The 9,960-nt window shown below is 46.9% G+C and overlaps 1 protein-coding gene across 1 annotated transcript in view; it reads left to right on the top strand.

Annotated features, from left to right (window-relative positions):
• EXD3 (exonuclease 3'-5' domain containing 3) overlaps positions 1–8,930 on the top strand; it is a 116,772-nt gene extending 107,842 nt beyond the window's left edge. Inside the window, exons 18-20 of the mRNA XM_035891884.1 lie at positions 3,123–3,176; positions 4,888–5,019; positions 8,516–8,930. Coding sequence (XP_035747777.1) covers positions 3,123–3,176; positions 4,888–5,019; positions 8,516–8,680 — 351 coding nt within the window. The 3' untranslated portion in view covers positions 8,681–8,930. The remainder of the gene's footprint in view (positions 1–3,122; positions 3,177–4,887; positions 5,020–8,515) is intronic.
• Positions 8,931–9,960: the final 1,030 nt, after the last annotated feature.

Genomic DNA, 9,960 nt, shown 5'->3' with positions numbered 1-9,960 from the left:
GCATCTCATCAGGTCCCATGGACTTATGTGCATTCAGGTTCCTCAGGAGGTCACAAACCCGATCTTCTCCTACAGCAGGAGGGGTTTTGCCCTCCCGGTCCCCCTCATGCCATCCATCAACTGGGGAGGGGTGAGGAGAGAGGTTGCCAGTGAAGACTGAGGCAAGAAAGTTGTTGAGTACCTCAGCCTTCTCCCCATCTGCTGTTACCAGCTTGCCCGTCTCGCTCATCAGCGGGGGTACGCTTTCTTTAACCATCCTTTTCCAGCTGATATACCTGTAGAATCCCTTCTTATTATTCTTTGCTTCCCTTCAGGCCCCATCATTCAAGAAAAGTCAAGGGTTGAAATACCCGCATTACAGCAACCACTCTGCAGGACTGGACTGTGTTCATAGCTATTAAGCTCTTGGTTTAACGTCTGCTTTAAAAGAGCCTGAGACAACAGGTAGGGGGCTTCAAGGTTGTATTGAGACTTGTGATCCACTTCTCTAGTAGATCCTTGTCTGGGTGCACACCCTGGAGCAGATGCTTTAGGCTGCTATAGGCTCAGGATCACTGCTTCAACCCCCCCACACTGCAAGGGGGGTCACAGCTTTTCCTGGAGCGTTGCCTTGCAGGGGAGGCACTGCAGTTTGCCTCTTCAAGGACATGTGGCATTACCCAAGATGTCATGCACGGACTTGGCAAGTTTTAAATTTTAAATTACAAATCTACAGCCTTGTGCTGATGTTTCTTGAAACCGTCTTTGGCCTGAATTCCGGATCCTTTAGGTTGTCATGAATCATTCTGCCACTGGTGCTGGCTTCGAAACAGGGTCTCTCTCTGCCCTCTCTCAGCAGCCGTTGCCCTTTCAGGTCTATCTTGTAGTAATTCATTTGAGTTCATTCATCTCTGCAAGATGAAAGTTGGCTGAACAGACAGGCATGTTACGGGCTAAATAATAATACCAAGTTACTAGGGAGTGCTTTCTGTCGAGAGGGTCTGAGCCTTTTCCAGAGGAAATTGATATTATAATTTTCATAGATTGTGAAACTGAGGCCAATGCCCTCTCTGTGGCACTTGGGATGGAGCACAAGTCCCCAACGCCCACCCCAACACACTACTCTCATGGTTCTGTTCCTTTTATTTGCATCTCCAAGCACACATCGCCTGGACGGTCCCAGAACTGCCTTCCATTATTTTTTTTCAGAGGAAAAGGAGGAATTGTGCCCTTTTCTCCAGCACGTATCCTCCGTGGTTTCAGTCAGATGTGTGCTATCACATGGCTTTCCTGGCTCTGCGTGCTTCTCCCAGTCATTGTTCCAGAGGCAGAAAAACATGCTGGAAGAGTTATTGCTTTTCTCCTTTTTATTTGATGTTCTTTGCCTGTCTCTGCAGAGCCATTTAGATAAGGGGATTTATCAAGCTTGAACTGATTAACCCTGGATGCAGGAAGTCAGAATGGAGCGTTCCAGCTGTGAAATCCTCAGACTTACCCTGAAGCACACATGGGTCTGAAGGAATTTCACATCTCTTTTCCCTTGTCGGCAAATCACTGTGGTGAACTTTTCTGTTGCCTTACCAGACTCCTCTCGCTAGCATGCCGTGGGGGTGGTTTGTCAGCAGGGCTGCTCAGTAACCCCAACTGCGTGCAGCAGGAGTTCAAGGTTCCTGTTCCTAGAGATTTTTTTATTTTTTCCTTTATTGAGAGACAAGGTTGATTTTGATCAAAATCTAGTAATTTTGCCTGTAGGAAGATGCTTTAGAAATTGTTGCCAATCACTTTCTCAGGGCAGAGCTGGCAGCCAAAGAGAAGAAAGCAGCTACCTGAAAGGTCAAGATAGGAAAAACCTCATTGCTTAGTTTACTGCACGGGGACTTTGTGCCTTCATGGTCTTAAGAGAACAGCTATCCAAGACAGAGTTTAAAAATCTTGGTTTGTTTTTTTTGGTGTTCCCTGGCTGTGTTGGTCGTGTCAGACTGTCTGGGAAGCACAGCAGGACTCTGATCCCAAATGTGTCCTCCTGCCAGGGTTAAAGAGTGATCCAGAGAGAGCTTCTGAAATTCTGATCCAGAGGAGAGACCTCCGTGACACACATCTGGAAACAGTGAAAAATGCGAGGCCTTCCAACAGAATCCAAGCCAGAGAAGAGAAATAACCTCATGCCTACCTCAAAGTGCCAATCCCTTGTCAGCACTAATGGGGCTGAAGCGCTGATTCGCATGGGAATCCTTCGGTCGCTACAGCCATGAAACTATTTCACTCCTCCAGGAGGGGGTGAAGGGGTGGGAGGTAGGGATGTCATTTAATCATACAAAGATCAGTCACACTTTCATCCTTATGAGGAATTGCGGTCCCAGATTTAGTATCTCCTTTTGGCACCGAACCATTTGAAAGTGTCTCGTACTCTGCTGCAAAGGTCAGAAGTGCGGGTAATGACTCCCCTGATAATTCAGCGCAGATCTTTCCCTTGAGGGACAAGACCTCTGATAAAAGCACAGGATTGCAAGTCAGGAGGTGATAAACTCTAATGGAGATGTTCTTTGCAGCCTGGAAAGGGTGCCTAATTACTGTAAGCTCTGAGGCTGCCAGGGGAATAGCACTGCCTTGTCTTTGGGGAGTGGAGTCAGCATTATTCTGTTAATGTCTATGAAGTTTGCAGACACATTTAATGGTACATTTTTTTTGCTGGGATTACCTGCTTAGGTTATTTTTTCCTTTCTCCCCTGTGCACTGCTGTGCGAGCAGAACTGCTTGCTTCTTTGCAAACCAGACTGGAGAAACAGAAATAGTCTGGGTTAAGGAAAACAAAAAAGATGGAAAGGGTTTTGATAGGATTATTTCAAGGTGGATTGGATCCCTGGGCCATCTGCAGTGCAGATGCACAAGTAGCTTGTTCCAGCACATGTGAGGGTGTTGGCAGAGAGGGGACCTGTCGTGAGGGAGCGATACCTTGAGCTGCTGTTGCTGTCAGGAGAGTACTGCTGAGCCAGACCCAGATGCTCCTGGCCTAGCATATGCCGACACTAGAGAGAAAGGCTCGATATTGCCAGCTCATGTTCTGTCTGCTTTGACCGAAAGGAAAGCTTGAATCCAGTGTAATCTCAGCCCATGTTCATTATGATTTTTACTGTTTTTTCCAGATTGCCCGACAGGAAGGAAGAGTCATTTTAACTTCTGGACTCCCATATCAGACTGTAAGTGTTCAGAGCTTCTGGCATTTTTCTGGCATTGTATCATTGCGTGGTCTGGGATGTGCAGCATAGAGAAGAGGAAAAGTCAGATGTGAATGCAACAGCTGGCTTGGCTTTTTCATGTTTTCTGCACTAAAAACTACATTAAGGGTTTTGAGAGGTTTGCTGTTCTGAATGACCAAAGTTCGGGGTGAAATTTTTTTTATACTCAGTACTGCATCAGTGGGGAGAGCGATTGCTCTCCGTTGGGGGCAGGGTGTGGAAATCAAGCCAAGCAATCCAGAACAAAGTGTTTCTGTTCGGCCTTGCTGGCAGGTGAAAGGCAGCTCAATTCCCATGCTTTTTATCACAAAGATTCTTGTTTGCTGACTGGCTCCACACTGACATAGTTTCAACACTTAAAGACATTTCTTCAGGCTTGGAAGGGAGAGAATGGAAGCCACCAAGCACGGGGCCTGGTGGAAGCTGTAGAGGTTTTGTGTTCCTATAGATACGCAAAAAACCCAAAGCAAAACCCAACCTCAGCACCAGATGTTCAGAGCCCTGCATGAGACACGCTTCAGAACGGAGCACTAGTGGGAGTATACTGAACCAGTCAAGTCAGCGGTTGCGATGTTCTGATGCCTGCTGCAGGTCCTTTGCACTTTGTTGCTGCCCAAAGGTTCATCTGGAAGAGTGAAACTATTCTGGATTGCACACATGAGCCAGAGTGCAGAGCTTCTGTGTTACAAACTACCAACATAAAAGCTCCCAACTACCCGAGTCACTAGTTGGAGTATTTGCAGAATGTAGATTGCTAATTTCCTACATCATAGCTGAGCATTGAAGAAAACGCCTCTCATGATGAGACGCTGCGAGGCAAGTGCAGCCATGCCACACTAGAGGTTCCTTATCCAGACTGTGGTTCCTTGAGCCTACAGTTGATGTAATAGGTAATTCAGCATCCAGCGTAATCTTACTTGGCAAAGCTTTAACTTCAAAGCACTGAGTAGGAATTGCAAAAGGAAAATAACTGCTTCCCAGCGTACGATACTGTGCTGGGAAATGTCTGGTTGCCTTTGTTCCTCTGCCTTTGTATGGCCTACACGAGGACGCAATGGCTCTGCTAGGCTCCTTTACTTGCACGTAGCTGATCCCACCTCACTGCAGGTACTCATCATGGTCAGAAAGATGTGTCTGAAACTTCCCAGTGCTTGTTTCTGGATGCAAACTTCTCTGCTAAATGTGGAACAGACATTGAGGGATTCATTGGCCACCAGTGAACTCCAGGTGAAATAGTGTATAAACTAGAAGGGTTGAAGTGGTAAAACTGCCATTGGACATCATCTCCATCCTTTTGCTTTTGCATACTGTGCGGGATCTGGCCAGGTTTCTTGTGAAAGCTGTGATTAAATTCAGTTTCTTCTCGCCACCCCTGTCAGCACCACACCACCAAATTACAAGTTGAAAGGGACTTGGGCAATAGTGTTTCATATACATATAAAATGCTGCGGTGCTCCAGTGCTTCCGTAGTCTCAGAGCTATTGCAGCAGTGGCTAAGTGTGAAATTACCAATTGTGCTTGTTAGATCAAAATTTAGACTGTAAGCATATACTAACTCCAAATATTGTTTGTAATTAAAACCAAACCAAGTGTATTAGGAAAAATCCCACGGATCATGATGCATGGAGTGCCTCATTGATTGTCTTTTTGGTTTACGACTTGTCTTTTGAAGATGCAGTCCCAGGTAGCAGAAGGAAGGTGTTTCTCTGTGAACTGCTCAGAAAAGGCAAAAGAACAGGCCCTGCAGGTTCTGAAGCACTTCAACGTTCAAGTATCCCTGGCGGATATCTTCAGCCGCTGCCAGGTAGGACAAGGCTTTTTTGAATTAAAGTTCATGCTCGCTCGCCGTTCCATGCGCAGCAGGCACTGCTTGAGCTTCTTGGGTCTTGCACTCAGTGCCTTCTACTTGGTTCCCAAGATTCCTGCTTGAACTTTGGCAACATCTTGCAAAGCTGTGAGGAGTTCTGAGTGTGCTCACATCTGTCAGGAGTGTTGACGACTAAGTCAGAAGAGCAGAGGCACTGCATCTGCAGCTTTGTTAGAAACTGCTGTTTTTCTGATTTTTGGTACTTGGCATGTGTTTTGGCATTGACTATCACGGTTATAGTCTCTTTATTGCTGTGTTCTCTGTCTAGGACGCATGCTGTTTTAATTATAAACCATGTTTAATTATGGCTCTGTGATTCTGATAACATTTAATTACTTTAATAGGAGGATTTTTATTTAGGACTGTACTTTTTTTCTTCCAGAAGCTATTAGGTTAATTCATGTCCATGCTAGTTGATGAATCCAGATTGTGTTTGGCACTGGATATCTGTGGATTGTTGTTAAGAAGAAATTTTAATTGTGTTAGCTCAAATCTCCATCTCTTCCAATTTCGCTCTGCTGTTTGTTACGGTAACACGCTGAAACCTATCCCTTCAAAAACTGTAATATAAGCCAACTTGCAACTTCAACATCTTTCGTCTTATCAGTGTTTAAAGAGAGAAAAAGAAGAAACTGCAAACCTGGCTAGAAAAGGAGCTTTCTCTTAGGAACAGACCAAGCCTGTGAAGTCTGTCTCAGTGCCTGGTGGTCGAGCTCACAGGGTCTCCTGGCCTGGTGGACCTGTGCAAGCGTTGTAGGAACAGCCACGACTTCTGAGCAAACACACCAGAGCGCATTTCCTAGACTTCTCCTTACATCTGATGTTCGTTGTTGAAACCGTATCTGTAACGTAGAGAGAAAACAAGAGTTGTCCAGCTGTGCAGGTTGTCTGTAAGAGGAGAATGACGTAACGCCCTGCAGATTGGATCAACATAACATGGGTTGATCTTACTTCAGGATAAATGTATATATTCAGATAAAAGATATTGCATTCAATCTTGCGGTTTTATTGTTACGAGAACAGATTGCAGTTGTTATATAGTGGCATGCTGGCTTCTTTGCTGTTTTAAAAAAAAACTTTAAAAAACCTTGGTGGATTCTCTGGTTCCGTGAGACCCCATAAAATGGCAGTGTTCTTCCTGATGGTTGTTGAATACCATGAGAATAAGCGCACACAAAAACCCATGCTGCGGAAAACTCAGTGATATCTGTAATAAATACAGAAGACTGTGCAGCTTATGATATAAAACTGACCCCTTGCCCACAATCTGGCGTCTGGAACTGTTTAACTCTATGGCTTTTTAGTACGTGCTGTCTTAGTTTACAATGTAAATAGGGGTAATCAATCTGGCTAGGAATATATACTAAGTGTTCTCTTACTTCCAGGAGAAATGCCTTCCCTGTAAATCGTGGTGGTAGAACAGCTGCATGTTTTATACCACTGTGCATGGGAAGATGCTATTATTTGTCAAACTGCTCTGCGTTCTGAATCATATATTTACCTACATGTAAGGCTTTGGCATTGTGGAGCTGATTTTATTCAGCTGTCCCCTGCAGACTGTACAAGTTTCGCTAATACATTGCTGCTGCTCTCGAGGAGAACCCAAGCTCTTACAGCTGGGCATGTCCAGGGGACGCCTGGCCGGGTCCCCGGGGTGCTGGCACCGCAGCCCTTGGCAGGTCTGCGCGCGCAGGGAGAGTGGTGGGCAGTTGGATGGGAAGGATCATACTGCAGAACCGCAGAGTACTGACTGCCCACAGTCAGTGGAAAGCAGGAAAGCAGTGGAAGCAGGAAAATGGCAAATTCCTGCTTTTAAGAGGGTGCTCTGGGGCCACTGTGGCCAACAGAGACCTCAACACTTCATTTGTAAGTTCTTTCTAAAACATCCTAATTCTCTGCAGGCCCAATTGGGCTTAATTAGGGTGGAGGCTAGATCCTTAAAGTGCTGAGTTGTGCCTTCCATACTGCCTGTTCTGGTCTTTAACTGGGTTACAGACCTCAGGGCTGGCAAACTGCTTTGAGGTCTGCCACCTCCTTGCAGAAATGTGTATTGCTAATGGGTGACCGAGGGATGTGGCTGATGGCGTGCAAGCTGTGGCCTCCAGAAACACCCAGGCACTGCTGCCTACGTGCTCAGCAGAAGGAGGAGGCTGGGTAATACTCATTGGTAACTGGGCCACTCTCCTTCCTCGCCTTCTTGGAGCTCGGCCGGACGGTGTCAGGACAGCAGGCCCGGCAGCAAAGGACGGCCCTGCTGTGCTTGCCGGAGCGCTGGGGATGGGTTATCGGCTGCGATCATCCATTGCAAATAAGCGTTTTCTGTGTGTCACAGGAAGCAATGTGGCATCCTGCCCGCCTCTCTCTGTCTCGTGGAGCAAGGGCTTGTTTTGTCTCTTGGGCTTCTATTCTGTAAATTTTTTGAGTCAATATGTCAGCAAATATTGTTGCTGTAACAATTAATGCATGTAGTGCAGAGCACACGGTAAAAATAGGTCCCAATTCAATGTTGTACCCAAGATCTCTGTAAAATATGTTTCCTCTGTCAGCTCCCTCAGCAGGGATGGACGGTCTCTCTTTTGCAGATATAAAGAATGGGCTTGCTTTGTAACCCTGCCAAAATGCTGCCTTTTTGTGTTAAAACAATGGCAAATACTGGCTACCTCTGTCTGACTTAGAGCGGCAAGTGCACAGAGAATTGCACCCAGGGGCTCCTCCTCAACACTTCTGCTTTCAGCTGTGCTGGGCTTCAGCTCCAGAGCTGGAGGCTGCTGCTGGCCACGTCGGCTCTGGCCTCCCAGGTGGGGTCTTCTATCGCACGCGTCTCTCAAGTGCTTGTCATGGAGAAGCTTTAGCCAGGCCTGGTGTTGCCTTTGGTGAGGAACATTATAGGGAGTGAAAATAAGACAAACTCTGTCTCCTGGTGACATGCACCTCCCCCCCACCCCCACCCCGCCCCAAGAAGTCATACATTTCCTAGCCTTAAAAACTTTGAAATAAACCCATTCCCTCTATATGAAATGCAAATGTCTTTTCCCTGTCACCTCTGCACACATTTGTATACAGCTTTTCTTCTTTTCAGATATCCAAAATAGCTCCTTCCGAAAGGCAGGATGTGGAATGCATGCTGGAGGGTGTTCTTCCATGATAAATTCAGCACATTAGTCCCTTACGCTAGTCAGAAAGATCTTTGTGGACTTGTTGGGGGCTGTTGTGAGCAGCCTCAGGGTCAGCCACCAAACTGGCTCGAGCAGAAGATCTATGATCCCCTGCTCTTGACAACTTGGAGGAAGTTCTAACACAGAACTTGCATTTAAGAAAGAAAAAACCAAAACCTGCTAAAGAAGGTGACCTACCGGATGGCTGCAGTTGTGGACACAAACATCTGGCAGCTGGGTCGCTTTATAGGGGGGTTGAAATTTGGCTTCTCTCCCAGGTCCATCCATTCAAGGAGGAGGAGGTTGTCTCCCATCCACCCTGGTGCCGCAGCCACCCTTGCTCGGATGCAGTGTCTGTGCAAGGGGCACGCCTGCCTGCTTTGACACTCCCGTGTGGCCTGGTAGGGCAGCGGAGTGTCACGAACTCCATTCTGGTCTCCTAAAGAAACACTTGAAACTGGACACGATTTGGCAGATATTTCATGGATGACGGACTTGGCTTTTTCCATCTTGCTTTTCTGCGCCATGGCATTGACGATCCATCTGAGGCATCTGCTGACCAGGCAATGTGCGCAGAGCCTCTTCCTTTGCTGCCCTCTTTCTTGGTGAGCCCGAGGTACCCAGAGCATTTTGCTTGCTTTGGCTAAGGTATGGGGTCTGGCCTAGCCAGCTTCTTGTCAGTGAAAAAACCACTTGTGTCGAAGAAGATAAATTCAGGGAAGGGGCTGGCAGCCCTTGGCTGTGAGTAATGCTGCTCCATGAGGCACTGGCAGGGTGAAATTACAGTTTGAATGGTGATAAACTGAGGAGATAAACAGGGCAAGTTGTTAGCTTTAAAGCTTTATATCGCAAGTGTTTGTCCCAACGGTTTGAAGGGAAGGCGATGTGTTCAGTGTTGCACGAGATCACCGAGAAATTACTCCTGTTCTAGAAGAACCTCATCTGCCATAAGATCCTTGCTGGTCTGAGGCTCTGCAGACAGGTTTGGAGCCAGGAGGGCATAAGTTGTGCTTTACTTGAAAGCATAACTGCTGGGCAGCTCAATTTTGAGTCCGAAGCTTTGCTCTTGTGCAAGGGAGGGAGTGGGCTGGCGGACCTGGGTCCTGCACTCTGGCTGTGCCACCTCCTTGCCTCCTTTGGGCCCCCCATACCTTTCCCACCCTCTGTTTGACTCGACCGTTTAGCCTTTAAGCTGTCCGGGGCAGGCACCCTGTTTGAACAATACCTGACGCAATGAGAGGCTGATCCCAGGTGAGGTTTCCAGGCTTTCCTGCAAGGAAAAATGATTGCAGTGATATCCTCTGCAAAAATAAATGGGCACAAAAAAGAAATCATAATCTCCGGTTCCAGCTGCAGTTCCTGCAACTGAACAGCCCTGCATTTATTATAGGATTATCTGCAAATTCAAATGGGTTTGCTCTTTCACTTCACTGAATGCTCTGATCCTAAATAAGCAAATTACATCACCTATTCTGGTGTCCTGTTTAACTTATGACCTCAGCCTGAGCACTGCAGGATGTGAGAGATAGCTGCTTTATTTCATTGTCTGGAGATCTGATATCTTTCTCCCTCCCCGCCTCCCCCCCACCTTCCCTGCTCTTTCAGTTTCAAAGCCGCTCACCCCAGCCTAGTAGAAAGGTGTTAGCATGGGATTAGGAGGAGGTGGGGAGGAGGCGGGGAGGAAGAGAGGAAACCACCATTTTTTTGAAATTAGGTGCAAGAG

The sequence above is a fragment of the Egretta garzetta genome, unplaced genomic scaffold (genome assembly GCF_000687185.1).
Source record: "Egretta garzetta isolate BGI_Z169 unplaced genomic scaffold, ASM68718v1 scaffold143, whole genome shotgun sequence".
NCBI lineage: Eukaryota > Metazoa > Chordata > Aves > Pelecaniformes > Ardeidae > Egretta > Egretta garzetta.
This window is presented reverse-complemented; position numbering and strand designations above follow the sequence as displayed.